This window comes from Hypanus sabinus, chromosome 8, assembly GCF_030144855.1.
Source record: "Hypanus sabinus isolate sHypSab1 chromosome 8, sHypSab1.hap1, whole genome shotgun sequence".
NCBI lineage: Eukaryota > Metazoa > Chordata > Chondrichthyes > Myliobatiformes > Dasyatidae > Hypanus > Hypanus sabinus.
Window position 1 is genome coordinate 135,473,526 of NC_082713.1, and position 22,126 is coordinate 135,495,651.

General features: G+C 41.9%; 2 protein-coding genes across 6 annotated transcripts in view; one reads left to right on the forward strand and one right to left on the reverse strand.

Moving 5' to 3' along the window:
• The window catches only part of slc13a1 (solute carrier family 13 member 1), a 59,808-nt gene that overhangs the window by 10,927 nt on the left and 26,755 nt on the right, over positions 1 to 22,126 (forward strand). For 2 of the 3 annotated variants that reach the window (XM_059977925.1, XM_059977927.1), the window contains 5 exons: positions 3,855 to 3,903; positions 5,212 to 5,369; positions 7,847 to 7,966; positions 13,806 to 13,904; positions 21,275 to 21,376. In XM_059977925.1, coding sequence (XP_059833908.1) covers positions 3,855 to 3,903; positions 5,212 to 5,369; positions 7,847 to 7,966; positions 13,806 to 13,904; positions 21,275 to 21,376 — 528 coding nt within the window. The remainder of the gene's footprint in view (positions 1 to 3,854; positions 3,904 to 5,211; positions 5,370 to 7,846; positions 7,967 to 13,805; positions 13,905 to 21,274; positions 21,377 to 22,126) is intronic. The other variant, XM_059977926.1, reaches the window with a different exon arrangement.
• LOC132398455 (uncharacterized) lies at positions 7,980 to 16,120 on the reverse strand. 3 transcript variants are annotated; one of them, XR_009513659.1, is made up of 3 exons: positions 15,990 to 16,120; positions 8,754 to 13,528; positions 7,980 to 8,192 (listed from the first exon to the last, which is right to left on the reverse strand). XR_009513659.1 is itself a non-coding variant. In XM_059977928.1 (3 exons), the coding sequence occupies exon 3, from the start codon at positions 11,240 to 11,242 to the stop codon at positions 10,247 to 10,249; it is 996 nt and encodes a 331-aa protein (XP_059833911.1). In that variant the 5' UTR covers positions 11,243 to 12,382; positions 13,359 to 13,528; positions 15,990 to 16,120; the 3' UTR covers positions 8,421 to 10,246. The 3 variants fall into 3 exon arrangements, 2 of the variants coding, with proteins under 2 accessions (XP_059833911.1, XP_059833912.1); XM_059977928.1 differs by lacking the exon at positions 7,980 to 8,192 and having other exon boundaries at positions 8,421 to 12,382; positions 13,359 to 13,528; XM_059977929.1 differs by lacking the exon at positions 7,980 to 8,192 and having other exon boundaries at positions 8,421 to 13,528.

The following is a 22,126-nucleotide window of genomic DNA, read 5'->3' on the forward strand; positions in this document are numbered from 1 at the left end:
CTGATATCCTACATGATGTGGAGCATTGACACGGGAAAACAGCATCCATCATTAAAGACCCCCATCACGCAGGTCATGCTGTTTTCTCACAACTGCCATCAGGGAGAAGGTACAGGAGCCTCAGAACTCACACCACCAGGTTCAGGAACAATTATTAACTCTCAACCATCAGGCTCTTGAAGCAAAGGGGATAATTTCACTCACCCGCTAGGGTTACTTGAGAGACTGAGTATGGGAGCTGACACTGTGATGCACTTCCAAAATAACTAACTTCCAAGTCAAGAAAAGTACGTTCGAACTAGCAAAGATGAACAGTTTTATAGCAATATTAGAAATAAGCAAAATAACGAACTAAGTGTAACTAAGCAAAGTTAGCGAAACTATGTAGTCAACAAAAAAAAAATCATTCCCTGGTTGCTTCTAACTCTGAACAAGACTAAACCTAACTAAGACAAAGCAAGAACTTGTAATTACAGTTCTACCACATCTTTCCACTAATTACCATTAATAAACACACAGCACAAAATACAGTACAGGCAGACAGAAAATATATACATGGCTCTTACATGCCCTGTCACTGAACTGCTCCCACAATCTATGTACTCACTTTCAAGGAGTCTTCATCTCATGTTCTTGATGTTTATTGTTTATTTATTTATTAGTATTTTTTTCTTTCTTTTTGTATTTGCACAGTTTGTTGTGTTCTGCAGTCTGGTTGGCTACCCTGTTGGTGTGTTCTTTCATTGATTCTATTATGGTTATTGGATTTATTGAAAAAGAATCTCAGGGTTGTACATGGAGATTTTTTTGCACTTTGATAATAAATTTACTTTGAACTTTGACAATATTATCACCCTGGATTTTATTTGTCATGTAATATCATATTCAAAAGCAATGATCCACAGTGAGGAGAAAATGATTTGCAATGTTTCATTGTAACTAATCTGCAAGCCAACCCATTAACAGTTCACATTTTAAAATTCCTGTTTAACTTGATAGTTCAGGTTTTAGTTGCATTTCAATTGCATGCCACAGAAAATTACATGCGCATTCACATTATGTTCCTTATATTTCGATTGTTATGTGAGTCATAAAGCAATACACTAAGAAAAAATATGTAAAGTGGCAATACTATAGCTTGACGATAATGCTTGCAATATTCCCTTTCATACAGTGGTGTAACTTTATTCAATAGAAATGTGCATTATGAATATGAATATTGCACTCTCAAGTAATTTTATAGCAATTTTATTACAATTCTGTTGCTTGCAAGTTTCTCAAAGAACCCACTTGGGAGCTACATATTGTAAATTCATTGTTTTTTTTTACCCAGCAGCTGGGATTCAAACCCTAATCTCAAGTTATTGAGCAATATCTGTCAGAACAATCTGTCATTTGAGCTATCACTTAAATTTAAACAACTTCTTCAAAAGCTTTGCTGATAGGTGAAAAATGTGAAATATTTACTGATTTTTCTCTCTCCTCCAATGCCATCTGACCTGCTGAATATTTCTTGAATTCTCTCTTGATTTTGTTTTAAACATTCTACTAAGATATGTATTTGCATCAGGTATCTTACTATCAGAGATCTTCTTAACAGTAAGGCCACCGTCAGTCCACGTGGGCAGCAATGTCTCTCATCCCACTACGCTGAGCACTGGCCCTCCTCAAGTTTGCACGTTCAGCCCGCTGCTGTTCACACTGCTGATGCTTGACTGTGTCGCAGGATCCAGCTCAAACCGTGTCATGGAGTTTGTGGATGATGCAGCAGTTGTTGGCCTTATCAAGAACAAGGACGAGATGGAGTAAAGAGGGGAAGTGGAGCGACTGGTGGATTGGTGTGAGAAGAACAACCTAAGCCCGAATATGGAGAGGACAAAGGAAGCCATTGTGGACTTCAGGGAGGTGCAGATGAACCATCCCTCTCTGCAAATACATGGCTCCTCCGTAGAAGGAGTTAAATGCAGCAAGTTCCTGGGAGATCACATCACCGATTACCTCACCTGGTCCCTCACTATCACCTCCCTGAATGGGAAGGCACTTCAGCACCTCCACTTCCTCAGAAGATTGAGGCAAGCAAGACTCCCATCTCCCATTGTAAATGAGTTTTACAGGAGCACCACTGAGAACATCCGAACAAGATGCATCTCCATCTGGTATGGAAGAGGCCGAGCATCGTCTACTAGACTGTGAGAACAGCTGAGAGGATCATGAGGGTTTCACTGCCATCCATCAGGGACATTTATCAGGAGTGTTGCGCACGCAGCCTTAATACCCTAATATTACTAAGGTTCCCACCCATCCATTCAGCATCCTCGTTGACTTTCTACCGTCACGCTGGAAACTACGATACATAAAAACGAGAATGGGCAGGATGAGTAACAGTTTCTTCTCCCAGGCTAACAGGAGAAAATCTGCAGATGCTGGGAATTCAAGCAACACACACAAAATGCTGGTGGAACGCAGCAGGCCAGGCAGTATCCATAGGGAGTAGCACTGTCGATGTTTCGGGCCGAGACCCTTCGTCAGGACTAACTGAAAGGAAAGATAGTAAGAGATTTGAAAGTAGGAGGGGGAGGGGGAAATGCAAAATGATAGGAAAAGATCGGAGGGGGGTGGGGTGAAGCTGAGAGCCAGACAGGTGATTGGCAAAAGGGATACAGAGCTAGAGAAGGGAAAGGAACTTGGGACAGGAAGCCGACAGAGAAAGAAAGGGGGAGGGGAGCACCAAAGAAAGATGGAGAACAGGCAGTGATGGGCAGAGAGGGCAAAAGAACTAAATATACCAGGGATGGGGTAAGAAGGGCAGGGGCATTAAGGGAAGTTAGAGAAGTCAATGTTCATGCCATCAGGTTGGAGGCTACCCAGCCGGTATATAAGGTGTTGATCCTCCAACCTGAGTATGGCTTCATCTTGACAGTAGAGGAGGCCATGGATAGACATATCAGGATGGGAATGGGATGTGGAATTAAAATGTGTGGCCACTGGGAGATCCTGCTTTCTCTGGCGGACAGAGCGTAGGTGTCCTACGCGATTCCCTTGTCCATTCATCCCTCCATCCCTTCCTACCAATCTCCCTCCTGGCACTCATCGTTGCAAGCAGAACAAGTGCTACACCTGCCCTTACACTTCCTCCCTCACCACCATTCAGGGCCCCAGACAGTCCTTCCAGGTGAGGCGACACTTCACCTGTGAGTCGGCTGGTGTGGTATACTGCATCCGGTGCTCCCGGTGTGGCCTCTTATATATTGGTGAGACCTGATGCAGACTGGGAGACCGTTTCGCCGAACACCTATGCTCTGTGCTCCCCTCCCCCTTTCTCCATAGCCCTCCCATCCCATGATCCTTTCCCTTCGCTAGCTCTGTATCCCTTTTGCCAATCACCTGTCTGGCTCTCAGCTTCACCGCACCCCCTCCGGTCTTCTCCTATCACTTCGCATTCTCCCCTCCCCCTCCTAATTTCAAATCTCTTACTATCTTTCCTTTCAGTTAATCCTGACAAAGGGTCTCGGCCCGAAACGGCGACAGCGCTTCTCCCTATAGATGCTGCCTGGCCTGCTGTGTTCCACCAGCATTTTGTGTATGTGGCTTCTCCCAGGCTATTGAGCTTCTGAACTCACGACTACTCTGTATTCAAAGTGTTACTGGTTAATCTGTTCTATACCTTACAGTATCTAATATTAATGCACTTCAGTTTGTTATTCATCTATAGATCTTACCTTAAGTTATCGTGTGTTATGTGCCTTACACCCTGGTTGGGAGAAACGTGTCTCGTTTAAATATACATTATATGTTTATGTGCATGTATGTAGTTGGATGACAGTTGACAAATGCTACCTTTTTAATCCATCCAGATGTCACCTTGATGTAGACGTTCAAACAGGCAAAACAGAACCAGATGAGGTAAAACCTTTTATTATTAACACAGTACTTAACTTTACACACAGCCCTAAAAATAACTTTTTTTGTCATTCTCAAAAAAGTTAGGAGAGGCTGTGCAGCTGTAATCTTGTTAGTTTAATTTCTTTATGAGGTGTTGCTCCTCTAGCCTGCTCCACCACCCAAGTGCCCACCTTCTTATTCTGGCCTCCTTCCTTTTGCATTTTGTGCGTGTTGTTTGCAATCATCTGTTCTATCCCTGAAGCACGTTCTTTGATGGTATTTATATAATGCCAGAAATATAGCAAAACATCTAAAAGGGCAAGGCAAAAATGCAAAGGAATAGAGGAACTCTTAAGAGCCAGAATTGTAGGAATGCATTACCCAGAGAATTTTAGTTTTAGAATACAGACTTGAAAAGACTTGATATTAATACTTTGCATATAAACCAGATATTTCTTAGAAATCGCATCAATTTTAGTCCTTAAAGTACATAGTGTAAATTTTCCAATTTGAATATGGCAACTATTTCTGGGTGCGAGATATCACATATGACCCCTTAGCTTCTAATTAAAACCTGATTTTACCTTGGTTTTAGAGCAGCACCTTGGCCAGTATTTCCTAATCAGGAAACTTGTGCCTGGTGGTGACACCTTGGTAAGCACATGAATTTGTTAGAGATAGCGATTGAAAATACTTGATAATGCAAAAATTATGACATGGATGTTTTGGTTAACTTGTGGGGTAGTTGAACTCTTTTGTAAGTGGTTTTGATTATTGAAGATGATCAGTTTTTCTTTTTGGCTCATAACCTTCACTCTAAATTTCAGAAATTATGTATTATTTGGGGTTCAAAAACTAATTTTTTTTTAAAAGATGAGTTTTATTTATCATATATACATTGAAGCATTGAAACATACAGTGAAATGCATTGCTTGCATCAAATCAAATCAGTGAGGATTGCATTTCTGGCACCAACATAGCTTGTCCACAATGTACCAACCCTAACCGTACGTCTTTGGAATACAGGAGGAAACCGGAGCACCTGGAGCAAACCCAAGCGGTCACAGGAGAATGTAGAAACTCCTTATATGCAGCAGAGGGACTTGAAACGCGTGGTGATTTCTGGCATGGTAATGGCGCTAGGCTAATCACTAGGCTACTGTGCCACATTTTCCCCTTAATTAAAAACACACCCTGCATTTTCTCTGATTATTATTATCATTGCAATCATCTGTAATTGTCTGCTGTGGACTTTTATATCCAAGACCCAGAGGCTGTGTAAAATCATCAGTGTATATCCTCGTGATTCTGTAACTTTGTTTCTGATAGGCTTTGAGACAAGGAGCTGTTGGCAAATACAAAAGTGAGAAAGATCATAACTTGTGCAAAGGAATGTGTCTTTGCATTGCTTATTCTTCCACTATTGGAGGATTAACTACTATTACAGGCACCTCAACCAATCTGATTTTTGCTGAGCAACTGAACATGTGAGTATATCATTTTTATACATTTTAATTGACCCTGGCCAATAAATTCTGTTTCCTCTCATACTCACACTTGGTAAAGCTCATCACAATGTAGTTAGTGGATTGAAACAGTAGTCACCAGTTTTGTGTTTGTTGTCATGGATGGCATGCTGGCATGGGGATTAGTGTTGCTGCCTCACAGCCCAGATCCCCAGGCTTCATCTCTATGGTTTCCATGTGGTCCCTGCAAAGTGAATAGGATTCTCTAGGTAGCTCCCCAAATCAAGCATAGATCGCTAAACTAGACTGAGACCTATTTGGCAAAATGGTGCAGAGGGAATGTCTGAGGAATAGGAACTTTCCTCAGACAGGTAGCACTCATAGGAGACCAATAGTTCCCATACTGATAAAGCTGGGGTCCATATCTTTGAAGGTTATTGTGGGAAGGTTTTAAAGTGACAAGGCATATTAGATGATGCTCTAATGGCAATGATAATGATCTAGTGTAACGTGTGGATATATCGGGTCTAAAGATGTTCTGAAGAACATGAGAACAGAAGCAGGAACAGCACATTTGGTCTTAGCTGATCATGGTTGATCTTAGACCTTAGTGTCTCTTCTTGAATAAGCTCCATATCCCTGGATTTCCAAAGATCTGAGGACCTATCAATTTTTCTTTTGAATATGCTCAGCTACTGTGCCTCTTCTGGTCTCTTGGTTACAAAGTTAGGAAGATCTATATAGACAGAATATGTGGTGCAATGGAGCTTATAGAATACAAAACAGAGCAGCAGGATACAATACAACTGGTGAATGGATACGGCACATATACGGTAAGTATCTGGGATATCAACAAGGAAAGAAAATAGAACATAGCACGATAAAGGAAAACTTTTGACAGTATTTACTTTGCGGCTTAAGAAAATCTGCCAAACGGAGCTCAACAGTAAAAATATAACAAAGGCAATACCTTTTGCTATACCTATATTCAAGTATTCTTTGGTCATAATATCTTGGTCCAAAACCAATCTGGAAAATTTTCAACAAAAAATAAGAACTGAAATGAAAAATTTTGAAAACATTGTGTACACACCAGAAAATATAATTTACACTCGAATGTACTTAGATTAATACTACCTAGGACAGAAGGGGGAAGAGGAATAACAGACAGTAAGAACGTACACAACAATCAGTTAAAACTTCTAGGATATATGTTGATCGATGAAAACAGGATTCAGTGCTCCATGCGAGCAAATGCAAATCTGGTAAGAAGTACACACCACTAAACTTAAGTGAGAGAACAAACCAGAAAAATGAAGAAATTATCTCTATTGATGAAAAGTTAGCTAAAGGAAGAGCATGACGCTCCATGGAAGACATCCCCATGAGCTGAGCAGATTAGATGACAACAAGGAAGTGTCAAACATCTGGCTCAGATTTGGAGACCTTTTCCCAGAAACAGAAGGGTTCCTTGTGGCAATACAGGACCAGGTGGTTAACACAAAAAATTATTAAAAGTACATATACAAAAAAAAACACATTCAGGATGATCAATGTAGAAAATGCCAAGAGAAAACAGAAATCATTCAACACATTACAGGATCCTATAGCAGTTTAACTCAATCTGTTCACTTACACAAGCTCAATCAAGTGATTAGTCAAAATCTTGCTTTAAAATGCAAATTCATAAAATTACTATAAGTACAAGGCTGATCCGGTTCTAGTGTCAAATCCCACAAATTATATTATGACTGATCTGTTATTACAGATAGGGCAATCCATAATAATCATCTGGATATAATATTACAGGATAAACAAGCAAGAACAACTTATTCAATAGATATAACCAATCCAAACACACATAACTTACAGAAATCAGTAAATGTGAAAAACACCAGAAATATGATGAATTAAATGATGAAATTTAAATATTTTGAAGCATGAACACGGTATACATTGCCCTGATAGTAATATCTACAACTGGTATCATCTCAAAGGTACTACACAATAGCATTAAACAATTGGGGCTACACTGTAATATCTATGTAAGTCTTCAGAAAGCCAAAATACTGAACACCACTAGAATTGAGCGAAAGTTCCTAACTTTCAGAAAATATTGGGAGCACTTAGCAGACTAGGCAGCATCAGTGGGGGAAAAAAGCAGTTAACATTTCAGCTTGAACTCATTGACCTTTCTGAGGTAATGTTAAGTTGGGTTCTTTTTCCACAAAACTTTGCTTCTTTTTCTACGGATGATGTCTGACTTGCTGATTGCCACCAGCACTTTCTGTTCTCCTTTCATTATCAGTCCCCTTAAGTTCTCTTATCTTTGCAAAAGGAACACATTAGGTTTTGTTCATCTGTTTTTTTAAATGGGTAAACATTAGTGGGTCTGTTTTGTGATTGGACATACCAGTAATCATTAAACCATGTGAGTAATTTACATTTATCAGAAGTTTCTCTGATTTTCTTTTTCAATAATGTAATTTTTCATTTAGGCACTACCCCGATTGTCACTGCATAAATTTTGGGTCTTGGTTCATACTGGTGCTCCCCCTGACTGTGATCATTACCATTTTATCTTGGGTCTGGCTGCATATCCTTTACTTTGGCTTCAAGTAAGTTTAAAACTCAAATTTTTACATTCAGTATCTAAGAAGTCAAAATCTGCTCATGATTTTTTACATTCATTGAATAAGGAATGAAGAAACTCTAATCACACTTTTAACATAAGTAAGTGCTCATCAACATTGATTATATCAGAATCAGAATCGGGTTTATTATCACCGGAATGTGACATGAAATTTGGTAACTTAGAAGCAGCAGTTCAATGCAATACATAATCTAGTGGGGGGGGGGGGGGTGAAGAGAGAGAGAGAGAGAGAGAGAGAGAGAGAGAGAGAGAGAGAGAGAGAGAGAGAGAGAAATAATTAATAAAATAAGACAATAAATAAACAAGTAAATCAATTACGTATATTGAATAGATTGTAGTGTTCTCGCTCGGGTGTAACAGAATGCCGAGTTAAACACCGACATTATTAAACATCATTATCAATAATGACAGGATCACAGTAAGATTAACCATTTACTGTTCACTCTTCGACATTGACGTATGGTGAAAACTGTTGATAAAACAATACAAGATTTGTACAGCGTTTGTTTCCTTCTTGATATTACAATTACATCGTAAATACTTGCAAAAGTAAAACTACAACAACTACATTACATTAAAGTGCAGCATACAGTCAGAATCTACCTACGCCATTGACTGCTTTGAATACACTTCAACGCAAACTATCCGCAACTCTTTAACTAACGAAAACATAAACATTATCGACCATCGTTACTTTTAACGGGATCAGCGTTAACATTTTAATTCAACATATCGATTATCTCATAACTCACAGTGTTGCTTTCACAATGTTCCTGGTGTGTAGAGAGAAAACTTTGCTGGCGCTGCTCGTGTTCGCACATGTCTCGACGCCCACCTTTCCGTTTTTCCCAAACCGGTATTTTCCCACAGGACGCGGCGAAACCGGATATGATGTCATCGCATGCCGCGATATCTCACAGACAACTTAAAACAATCCTAACTTTAACTAGAATGCTAACAAATGAATTACTAAGCGAAAATATTATAAACTAAATAACTGCCATGAAGGCAGCACACTCCCCGCTTGACCTTCATAAGGTCACAATGAACATAATATAAAACTTCAGTCTCTAATCAGTCCTTAGGTAGAAGTAGAATGACTTCTGTAACAGGACTTTGGTATATTTTCACATCGCCTTGGTCGGTAGTTTTCAGCTCAACCTTCCTGACATGTCCGTTCCTGCTAGGGAATGTAGTGAGACCAGGACCAATTTGCCAGAGCCTGGACCTGTCTCCGCTGCTTTAAGTACAAATCCTTATCAGAGAAGTCCTCTGGTGGAGGGGGAGCTCCTGCCTTCTGCGTAGGGAGCATTGATGGCGAGAGTATGAAGGGGTTTTCCGGGTCAGAAGACACGGGTAGGAGTGGTTGTGCATTTATAATGGCTGTAACCTCTGCCATTAGTGTGCACAGTACCTCGTGGGTCAATCGGGTGCGTTGCTGCCTCTCAGGTTTCCTTTCCAGGGTTTTTTGCAAAGGCGTGAACCGTTTGACTGCCTGCTCTTTGTTGTTTGGCAAGCACTGGCGTGGTTCTCTGAAAGGCAATGGGCGACCCCATTATTTGCTTCATCTCTGAAGACCTTGGTGTCCTTTGTTTTTAAGAAAATGGCATCTTGAGCTGATTGAGCAAGTTTATTATCATGCTCAGTTTGAACGAAGACTGACTGACACAGCGTCTCGTCAGTTACTTTACGTTTGTTAAAGCCTTGTCATGCTTCCTTAATACACGTGACACTTGTGCGTGGTTGGAAAATTGAATGGCGGCCACTCTCTAGCACATTGGTCTTGAGTGTGCGAACTGTCGGTTTGTTTACATTGCCAGGGCACACCTCTCCTATCACCACCCAGCCTAGATCCAGGCGTTGCGCAAAGGGGGCGTCGTGTGGTCCATTGACCTGCTGCCTAACCTTGTGCACCTGAGGAACGTCTCTTCCTAATAGCAGGAGTATTTCTGCTGTTGGATCCAGTTCTGGGATGTGTTTGGCGATGTGGCGGAGATGTGGCTGGTGTAGCACTGCACTTGGCGTCGGGATCTCAGTGCGGTTATTCAAAATTTCATTGCACTCTAAGAGTGGAGGGAGACAGATGATGACTTTACCATCCAGGGACTCGAGCTGGAAGCCTTCTGCCTTCCTTCCTTGGGTTTCCATGTTGCCTGAGCAAGTTCTAAGGTAGTATGGGAACTGCTCGCTCTCAATGTTGAACAATTTAAAGAACTCTGGACTGACTAGTGAGCAATTGCTCTGATCATCCAGAATCACATAGGCTTTGATGGCCTTGTCTGGCTCCTTTAGGGTACACCTTAGTGAGGCAGATCTTTGAACAAGAACGGCTTGACTGAGCTTGACAGCAAACTTCTGTACAGCTCGAGCTGACAACAGTTGTCCTGGAGTGAGCCTCTCCCTCCCCGCCGTCCTGTTGTGGGGGTGAAGGAGCGTTGTCGGTTTGCGGGAACGGGCCGGGATACATGGCCCCATCGTGATTAGTGCTATCACATTCCGGACACTTCACGGTGATCGTACGCTCTCTAGCAAAGTGAGAGGTCGAGGAACAGCATTTAAAACATATTCTTTTCTCCTTGAGAAGGGCCATCCTCTCTTCAAGGGGTTTTTCCCTAAACATTCTGCATTTTCTGAGGGGGTGAGGTTTGTTATGCAATGGGCAATTCTTGCTAGGGTTGTGGTTAGTTGTAAAGGCTTCAGTCTTAAGCACTGAGACGGGTTTATCAATGTTGAAATTATTCGAAGAGGATTTATCTGGCTTGGTGTAAACTGTACTGCTTCCTTGACCCATGAGGCTAGGGTCATTTCGCTTCTTCGCCTCCCTGTGCACAAACCTAGTGAAATACTTAAAGGGAGGAAATCGACCATTGTTGTCTTCTTTGTACTCTGAGGCAACAGACACCCACCTGTCCTGCAGCCCAAATGGAAGTTTGTCCACGATTTGTCTAATCCCGGATGGAGTATCTAGGTATACTAGACCAGTTGAGTAGCCATCTTCTTTGGCGCCTTGAATCTCCATGAGTAAATCTCCGAGCTCCCTTAACTTAATGTGATCTTTGGCTGACAGCTTAGAAAAGTTTTCCAGATGTCGGTATAGCGCCGCTTCAATAATTTCGGGGGCCGCATAGCCCTCCCAAAGTCTCTCCCATGCTTTGCTTAAGGCTAGCTCGGGGTTGTTGATGTACACTGAACGTATGCGTCTCACCTGCTCGCGTGATTCTTTTCCCAGCCATTTCGCCATAAGATCCAACTCTTGGGTTGCTCTGAGCTGGACTCCGTCGATAGCGTTGGTGAATGTGGAGTACCATGCACGGTAATTTTCAGGATTGTCGTCAAACTGGTACAGTCCTGAAGTGGCAAGATCTCGTCGTGCTAAATACTGTGCCAGGGCTTCAATTGCAAGTGGCCTGTGGCCTGGGGAAGTATGTCGGTGGGTATATGACCGAGGGCATTCCTCTGTTATGGACTTTGCTGTTCTGACTTCAGTCTTTGCCTCTCTTCTCGCCAAATCTTGTAAGTTTGGTGTCGAGAAGTATTTGTCGTCAGCTCTTTCATTCTTGACTTCATCGCGGAGTTGCTAGGGTAAATTGTCTTCCTCAGATGGATGTGGTGCAATTGGGTCTCTCTGAGACTCCTCATGACATGGGGCGTTATCGTATAAGTATGGAGTGGAAGAACGAATCTTCCAGACTGTTTGAGATTAGACATACTCGCTTGTGCGTTCCAATCTAGTCCTTTCTGAAGTAGATTTTACATCAACCAGATCTTGCATTTCTTCAGCGTCTTCTATGAACTCTGCTTCCACCCTGGCAGCTTCTGCTTCTCGTTCCAGTGTCAGCATTTCTAACTCTGCCGCTATCCTTGCCCTATCCAATTGGTTTTGGGCTTCTCTGGCAGCCTTTTCCATTTCTCTGGCAGCCGCTTCCTTCTGGTTTTCGGCTTCTCTGGCAGCCTTTTCCATTTCTTTGGTGGCCGCTTCCTTCTGGTTTTCGGCTTCTCTGGCAGCCTTTTCCATTTCTCTGGCGGCCGCTTCCTTCTGGTTTTCGGCTTCTCTGGTAGCCGCTTCCATTTTCAAATCTGCTTCTTGTCTGGAGTAGCGCAGTCACACCCTGGCGGCTTCTGCCTTAGCTCTTGCATAGGTGGACTTACTTGATGATGTCCTACTGCCCCCCTCGCTGGGTGGCAACAACTTGACGCTGAATCGAGATGACATTGCAGCACTTGAAACACCTGATAATGCCGCTTTTTCACTGTAGTGTTCTCGCTTGGGTGTAACAGAACGCCGAGTTAAACACCGAGTTAAAACTTTGTCAATAACGACAGGATCACAGTAAGATTAACCGTTTACTGTTCACTCTTCCACATTGACGTATGGTGAAAACTGTTGATAAAACAATACAAGATTTGTACAGCGTTTGTTTCCTTCTTGATATTACAATTACATCGTAAATACTTGCAAAAGTAAAACTACAACAACTACATTACATTAAAGTGCAGCATACAGTCAGAATCTACCTACGCCATTGACTGCTTTGAATACACTTCAACGCAAACTATCCGCAACTCTTTAACTAACGAAAACATAAACATTATCGACCATCGTTACTTTTAACGGGATCGGCGTTAACATTTTAATTCAACATATCGATTATCTCATAACTCACAGTGTTGCTTTCACAATGTTCCTGGTGCGTAGAGAGAAAACGTTGCTGGCGCTGCACGCACTCGCACATGTCTCGACCCCCACCTTTCCATTTTTCCCAAACCGGTATTTTCCCACAGCACGCGGCGAAACCGGATGTGATGTCATCGTATGCCGCGATATCTCACAGACAACTTAAAACAATCCTAACTTTAACTAAAATGCTAACAAACGAATTACTAAGCGAAAATATTAAAAACTAAATAACTGCCATAAAGGCAGCACAAAGATTATTTAGAAAATGTGCAAAAACAGAAGTACAGTATATTTAAAAAATTGAGGTATTGTGCAAAGTGTCAAATTCCATTTAGGAATCAGATAGCAGTGGGGAAGAAGCTGTTCCTGAATCGCTGAGTGTATGCCTTCAGACTTCTGTACCTCCTACCTGATGGTAACAGTGAGAAAAGGGCATGCCCTGGGTGCTGGAAGTCTTCATTAATGGATGCTGCCTTTCTGAGACACCGCTCCCTGAAGATGTCCTGGATACTTTGTAGGCTAGTGCCCAAGATGGAGCTGACTAGATTTATATACTTCATTTTATTACAAATTCATAGTATATCTCTGCCATGAAAATTAGTTTCCAATCTAATTTTTCTAAGCAATTTCAAATGTCACAGGTTACAAAGGGAAAGTTATTGTTGGTGGATGTGCTTACCACAAGTGTTTCAACTGCTGAGAGTACACATTTGATTACATTTGTCTTGTATTTCTGATAGTTGAATGTCCAATTAAAACTTGCATTGTTCTTGGGGTAATCACATTGGCTCCAGTTAAAAAGTATGGAAGACCTTTGTTAGTTGAAGAGATATTTTCTGATTTCTGATTCTGAAGGCGAGAAACCAAGCAGAAGATTGAGAGCAATTCAGGACCTCCACATTAAACAACTCATGCACAGATTTTCTAAAACTAACATGTACTGGCTTGTTTTAAGTTGGTAGATAATTAATTTATTTATCTTCTTTACTAAGATGAACAATTGAATGTTGTTTGTGTATCCTGAACATTTAGCAATTGGTAATGTCAAAAGTAGTTCACTTGTTTGGATTTGAAATGGTTTCAAACTTATATTGTCAGTCTAACCGGCTTCATTAAAACAATGCAGCTTTTCAAAGACATTTGAATTTTGCAAAGAAAAAAGCAACAGAGAAAAAGCATTGATAAAATTGATTGAAGAGGAATACAGGAAGCTTGGACCCATGGGGTGAGGCACAATACCGTATAAGTACTGACTAAGAATTTATGTTATGAAATAATGAAAAATTAGTAAAGCTTAATTCATGCATTTTGGATGTTAATGTTGATACCTCTTTATTTTTCAAAGCTAAGCTATTGGTTTCCACATGATCCATGCTCTCTTGTTTATAGCATTTTCCCAGATGCTTTAGTGCATTTTTGCTTAGCCTGATACACCATATCTTTGTGAAGGTTGAAGTCCTTCTGCAAAATGCTGCAGAACTATAAATGGAAAGACTTCCCCCATCTCACAAAAACATTAAAAAAAATAGTGCCTGCACCGATGCTGTCAGATTCCAATCTATTTCAGTGTTATTTAGAATCTCATCACCACCACCAATTAAACACTGGAAAGAAATACTTGTGAACTTGACAAATGTAATGAATGAATTAAGTTTCCTAAGCTCTCTCATTAGCGGAAACAGTATCAATGATCAATTATTAATTGTAAAAGCTGATGCTTCCAGTATCCAAGATCTAACTTCTCTTTTCAATGTAGTTTTTGTTTTGTTTATGGTTTAGTAAAAATTGTAAGCCAACTGAAATTATCATTAGTAGACTGAAATGTGTATTTATTAAATTTGTTCTGTTGGAAATGCTATTGGTAACAATTGTACATGATGGCTTACTTTTTTTTAGCACAGATGGCAGAGTTCCTGCTTCCTAACTCAGAATAAGGATTAGTCAAAGTTATAATTAATCACAATTCTGCCTGCCACTGAAATTTTCAAGAGGCAGTGGGAAAAGAGTTGCTGAGCAAATGACTTACAAAAAGGCAATCTATATTAATCTGTATATTGGAAACTGCATTATTCTCAGTGACAAAACATTTATGATTATGATTAATTTTTAAAACCAAAACATTATGTCTAGTCCAAAAGACTATAGATGCTGTAATTCTGAGACCTCAACACATAAACAGAGGAAGCAAAGAACAGCTGAACACTATGTGTGTAAAATCCATATGACATTAGATGCTGGAAATGTTCATCAGGTTAGGCAGCATCTATGGGGAGAACAATAAAGTTAATGTTTCAGGTTTATACCCTTTCTTCAGAGTGAGAGCGTGGCAATCAAATATTTTAGACTGCAGAGAATGGGAAGAGATGGAGAGTACAAAGGGAATGCCTGTGGCAGGATGGAAAATGATCAATATACTGGTGAAAGAAAGGGTAGTGGAAAGGAACTTGCAGCAACATAAAAATGCAGTTAAGTCAAAGAATTCAAAGACAATCACAAGGTGTAATCCTCATAACTTTCCAAAGTTTGGGCATAAAATAATTCTCACAGTTTTCTCTAAGAAATGGAACCCAGCAGTGGAAGGGGAACTCATTGATTTGAGAAGTAGATAAGCCAGGCAAAAATGGGTGGTATTGTGAACGATTGACTGCTCTCTATTCAAGAAGGAAGATAAGGGCCCTTAGACGATCTGGGTGTTGGATGGAGGTGCTGATTCAATATTCGTGAGGAAAATAAATCAGTTGGGATACCTCTCCCCCTCCCCTTCCCTCCCCTTCACCTCCCTCTTCCACTCCCATTTCTCCTGTATTTCCCTTTCTATCTATCCCCTTTCTCTCTCTGTTATATTGTTTCACCATACTCAATGTAACTTCCAGGAACACTAGCTAGTTTTCATGGAAATTTGTAATATAACTATTCCAGCTGTACTTCTCCATGGATGCTGCCTGACCAGCAAAGTTTCCAACATCCTTCTTTATTTCAGATTTTCAGCAACTGTGCTTTCCTCTATCACACATTTCCAGTAAAGCTTCCTCTCTCCTTTGTCCTCCGATTTGCTCTTACAGTGCCTTGTAAAGATATTCAACCCCCTAATATTTGTTCACATAAATATTACAACCAGCAATTTTGATCAATTCAATTGAGAATTTTTATTTGTGAATCACATGCTCCTTTTTTACTGGTAAGATGGTGGCACGTTCAATCGCAATGGCCTTTGGGGGCTAACCAAAGGAGGATTTTTCTTTTGAAAATTTGTTCTTTATCATTTTAAGACTATACTGGACTCCAAGAACAACAGGTGCAGCAAGTCTACCACATCAGTGATCTGTTCGTTGTTCAGAGCTGCCAGCCGGGGTGTCGAAGGGGCTGGCAGATGAGTCGGGGCAGGAGAAGCCAGCACTTTGCTTGAAGAAGGAGAAGCTGGCATTCCAGAGCGTATGTTATGCTCCTGGGCCCCAGGGGGATGCCGTCTCATTTGGATGTATCCATGTATAGTTTGAATGATAATTAAACTTGATTCGATTTGATTTTCACAGTAGTGCCCTCAAAAATAGAGAAAATTGTGAAGTATGAGAAACTAAAAATTCAAAAACTGAGATGTCAGCACTTCATAAGTATTAATTAACTTCATAAGTATTAAACTCCAACCTTGACCTCCAGGCTGGGACTTCACGCGCAGCCACCGGAACTTCTGTTTCCCCTTCCCCCACCACCACTCTGTAATCCTGTGTCCCTCAGGGCACACTGCCAGCCCTTGGGCCCACTGAGACTCAATCTTCCTCTCACTCCACCTTCCCTGAACACCCCAACCCCCATCCCTCCTCTAAGCCCAACTCTTATCCATGCTGGGTCTTCACCATTTCCATTGCCCTCAGTAAGGGCCTCACCTTTGTCCCCCTGCGCCCACGCCTCAGCAAGTTCCGCACCCGCTATGCTACTGAGATTTGTTTCCTCTGCCTGCATCTCCAAGCCTATGCCTTTGGCAAGGACTCTTCACTCCACACCAATAACCCCTTCTCCTGTCTTCAAACCTCCTCCTCTTCCTGGACACCCTGCTCTGGATCTTTTCTCTGCCAGCTGCCAATGGGACGTCAACTGTCTTGACTTCAGCATCCTCTCTCCAATTCTGACCTCACTCCTTCCAAACGATCAGCTCTCCACTCACTCCATGCCATTCCTAACCTTGCCATCAAACCCGCAGATAAGGGAAGGGGGTGCTTTAGTAGACTGGTGCACTGACCTTTACCTTGCTGAGGTCTAGTGACAATTGTCAGACACCCCTCTTACTAACCCTGTGAACAAGATCCCACAAGGAGCACCGGGCCATTATCCCCCACACCATCACTGACCTTATTAGCTCTGGAGATCTCCCATCCACTGCTACCAACCACATAGTTGCTGCACCCTGCACTTCCCGTTTTTACCTCCTACCCAAGATCCACAAACCCGCTTTTCCAGGTAGACCCATTGTTTCAGCTTGTTTCTGCCCAGTGAACTCATATCCGCATACCCTTGACTCTGCTTCATTCCCCCACCCCCCGTTCAGTCCTTTCCTACCTATGTCTGCGACACTTCACTCGCTCTGGATCTTTTCAATGATTTCAGGTTCCCTGGCCACTATCATTTTATTTTCACTATGGCTGTTCAGTCCCTATATACCTCCATCCACCACCAGGAAGGCCTCAAAGCTCCCCGTTTCTTTCTGGACAACAGACGTAACCAATTCCCCTCCAGAATCACCCTCCTCCATCTAGCAGAACTGGTCCTCACTCTCAATAGTTTCTCCTATGGCTCCACCCACTTCCTTCAAACAAAAGGGGTAGTCATGGGCACTCCCTTGGGCCCTAGCTATGCCAGCCTTTTTGTTGGCTACATGGAACAGTCTATGTTTCAAGCCTACACTGGTGTCCGTCCCCCACTTTTCCTACGCTACATCGACGACTGCATTGGTGCTGCTTCCTGCATCCATGCAGAACTCACTGACTTCATCCACATTGCCTCCAACTTCCACCTTGCCCTCAAATTTGCTTGGTCCATTTCAGACATCTCCCTCCCTTTCCTCAATCTCACTGTCTCTATCTCTGGAGGCAGCTTATCTACTGACATTTATTATAAACCACAGACTCTCCCAGCTACCTGGACTATACCTCTTCCCACCTTATTACTTGTAAGTCACCACCCCCTTCTCTCAATTTCTTCGCTTCCACCATATCTGCTCTTTGGATGAGGTTTTCATTCTAGAACGAAGACCTCCTTTTTCAAATAAAGGTGCTTCCCTTCCTCCACCATCAACACTGCCCTCAACCACATCTCTTCCATTTCACAGACATCGCTCTTACCCCATTCTTCTGCCACCCTACCAGGTATAGGGCTCTTCTTGTCCTCACCTACCACCCCAACAGACTCAGCATCCAGCACATAATTCTCCAGAACTTTGGTGATCTCCAATGGGACCCCACCACCAAGCTCATCTTTCCCTCACCCCCCATGTTCTGCTTTCCGTGGAGATTGCTCCTTACGCGTCTCCCGTGTCAACTCGATCCTCGCCACTGATCTCCCTCCTGGCGCTTATCCTGGCAAGCAGAGCAAGTGCTACACCTGCCCCTGAACCTCCTCTTTCACTGCCATTCAGAGCCCCAAACAGCCCCTCAGGTGAGGCGACCCTTCACCCGTGAGTCTGCTGGAGTCATATACCGTGTCCAGTGCCCCTGGTGTGGCCTCCTGTATATCAGTGAGACCTGATGTAGATTGGGAGACCACTTCACTGAACACCTACTCTCCGTCCGGCTGAAGAAGCATGATCTTCCAGTGGCCATCCATTTTAATTCCACTTCCCATTCCCATTCCAACATGTCTATCCATGGCCTCCTCTACTGTTGCAATGAGGCCACACTGAGGTTGAAGGAGCAATATCTTATATTCCTTCTTGGTAGCCTCCAACTTGATGCCGTGTAATAGATGTCTCAAATTTATGGCACTGCCCCCCCCACCCATTCACCGATTTCCATCCCCTTTTCCCTTTCTCACTTTATCTCCATGCCTGTCCATTGCCTCCCTCTGGTGCCCCTCCCCCCCTTTCTTTCTTCCATGGCCTCCTGTCCTCTTCTATCAGAATCCCCCTTCTCCATCCCTGTATCTCTTTCACCAATCAACTTCCCAGCTCTTTTCTTCATCTCTCCCCCTCAAGGTTTTATCTTTTGTCCTCCAGTCCTGCCGAAGGGTCTCAGCCCGAAATGTCGACTGTACTTTTTTCCATAGGTGATGCCTGGCCTGCTGAGTTCCTCCAGCATTTTGTGCGCGTTGCTTCATTTCCTGTTCAACCTTTCTGGCAGAGGCTAGCAAGTTTTTATCCAGGATCTCTCTCTACTTAGCAACATTCAACTTCCCATCAATCCTGACCAGATTTCCAATCCCTGCTGCTGAAAAACATCCACGTAGCATGAAGCTACCTCCACCGTACTTTACAGTAGGGACGGTGTTACCCTGGTTGATGCCACATGCACCGCATAAATATTAGATTTATGCCACATGCACCGCTTAGTGTTGAGGCCAAAAAGTTCCACTTTGGTCTCGTCCAACCACAAGACCTTTTTCCAGCTCTTTACAGTATCTTCTAAATTATTCATCGAATGCCTTTATGGGCAAGAGTATGCTTTTTTTTCTTTTCTTTTCGCCCTTGCCACTCTTTCATAAATACCCCTTTGGTGCAAGGCCTTAGAGATTGTGGGGCTGTGAACTTCATCTCCAGTTGATTTCTGCAGCTCACTGAGAGTGGCTGTTGGCATCACAGTAGCCTCTCTTACAAGTGCCATTCTTCTCCGGCGACTAAATTTAGAAGGGTGTCTTGACCTTGGCAGTGTAGCTGTGGTTTCATATTTTCTCCTCTTTTTCATGATGGACTGCACTGAGCTCCAAGGCATGTTCAGTGGATTTGAGATGATCTGGTACCTTTCCCCAGATTTGTGCCTCTTCATCATCATTTCCCTGACTTATCTTGAATGCACTTTTGTCCTCACTTTGGTTTGGTCTGTTGAAAATCTGCCATGCTGTTGGACCTTACAGAGAGAGATGGTATTTATTCTTATGAGTTCATTGAAAACAGGCAATCCTCCAGTTTTCTACATCAACTAATTGGCGAGTTAGTAAGTTGATACAATATATTGCACCTGAGGAAAGTTAGAATAGTAATTACAAAGGAGATGAATACTTTTTTCAGCCTCATAACTTTGGTTCTTAATTTTCAGTAAATTGTTGACAGGATTTGGAATTTTTCTTTTGATTTGACATGATGCACAATGTTTTTGTACCTACATTTTTGTAGCTCAAAAATCATACTTTAATACATATTTTAAATTTTTAAAATGAGACAGTAAAATTGTGAAAATGGTTGTGGGAGGCAAATACTTTTTTCCAAGGCACTGTATATGTAAATCATCTGCAGTTAAATCAAGCTTACAGTACCTACTCTCAGCTGGTCCTATCACCACTGGCATTATTTAATCCCTCTTGGTCCTCAACTATCACAGGAACTTTCTTTGTTCTCCTCACCATGTCCTCTTCTCTGTGATTTAAATCATATTTGATCTCTAGCTTTTCCTAGATCTGATCAAAGATTATGAATGTGAAAGATTAAATGTATTTAACTCACCACACAACTGGCCAAATTATGGACAATACCCAGCACATTTGGAATTGAAGTCTTTGGCTGGGACAATTTTGACCACAGGGCTTTTCACTTCTGTCAGGAGAAGTTCTCTGTAAGCATGGTTTCATGCATATTACAAAATATTATTTTTTACATCTACTATCAACTTTCATTTCCCACTATCAGTCCTAATATTCTTCAAGAGTCTTTCACAGTTACAATATAAAGTGAAGGAATAGAGGCTGTCATATGGCTGGAGATGGAGAACTTTTATTTCAATGAGTGCAGTAAACTTATTGTTTACTTCATATGCCAAAAGAAATAATGACATTGTAAAAATTATGAGTTGCGGCATCGTGGTTTTGTGAATGCTGTGAGATAAAGCTATACCGGATTTGAATAGGATGGTAGGTTGTAGGTCCAAGAATTTAAAATTGACCACTGAAAGATGGGCCTTTAAAAAGCTGCAGATGTATATGGACATACCCTTAATGCAATTAAATCTGATTGAAGGTAAGGTGGAGACTGATGAGAAGCCCTTGCTAGAACCTTTCCTCGATGGATTGACAGACAAATAGAGCAGTTAAGACACTAATGAATGTGAAGGAGGACATGATGCAAAATAAAGGCAAGAAAGACTTGGATAGTCATTGACAAAGAATGGGAGACTAACCAGTGGAACATCAAACTAATTTAGAGTGCAAGAGTAATGGGATGGGGAATATATTTTGGGTCAGGATCCTTGAGGTGGGTTGCAGAGACCAGAGTGGGGGTTGCTGAGGGTAAGTGGATAAATGACAATAACTGGTAAATGGAACTCCCTCCCTCCATCTCTGTAACCATGCCTCTTTAATCTCTCACCAATTTGTTCTATATTCTTTGTTCTACATTTCATGAACTATCCTTGAATGTTCTGCCGTACTGAAATAAATACAAACCTTTGTGTGTCTCAGGTATCAGGAGATTGTTACCCTCATTATATTTTGCTTCATGGCAATATTGTGGTTTATGCGTAACCCTGGATTTTTCCCTGGCTGGTCCAATCTTTTTCCACAGTAAGTGAAAACCTTTCTGCATTTGGGATCAAAACTCATAGTTGAATTAGCAATTGTATAGAAATGATGAAACCAATGCCATTTGTTCCCTCAGCCACTCAGCTATCAAATACACTGGAATTAATCAGGAACAGGTTGAGACTACTTCTGGAAGCTTGCCAGATTCAGGATATAACTTCCAGTTTAACTCTCAGGGCCTGTTTAAACTGGAAATGTATTTCCGAGAGGGAAGTAGCTTTCCCTCCTGGCACTTTGATCTGTTATTTCTCTGCAGTAAGATTTTCTGAATAAGTGATTTGGGAGCTCTCTAGGCCTCTGCATAGGTCATACTGCAAGATTGCAAAGACTAGGGAAGATGGCAAAGATTGGCAGCTAAGGAACCATCACCCAGCACCTGTATGAGGTGGAGACCTTTTTTATTCAGTGACCATTCACACACTTGGGAGGGAAATACATCTAAACAGCTAGATGTGTGTAGATCAATGAAATGGCCAATACTCAGCACATACATAGTAGTGGGGATGTAAGATGGAATTTTCCATTGCTTGCAATGTCATCTGGCAATAGTCCAATGTCACTATTCCAGCATTCATTACATGTACTACCCTACGCACGAGGTTGCACCTAACCACTTCTCATTCTCCTTCCAGATGTACATACAGCTCTTGCCATTTGAAACCATAGCAATGTCTCCAAGATTCCCACTGGATATGTAACCTTGCTTATTGCTCACTTCACACATCAGACTCA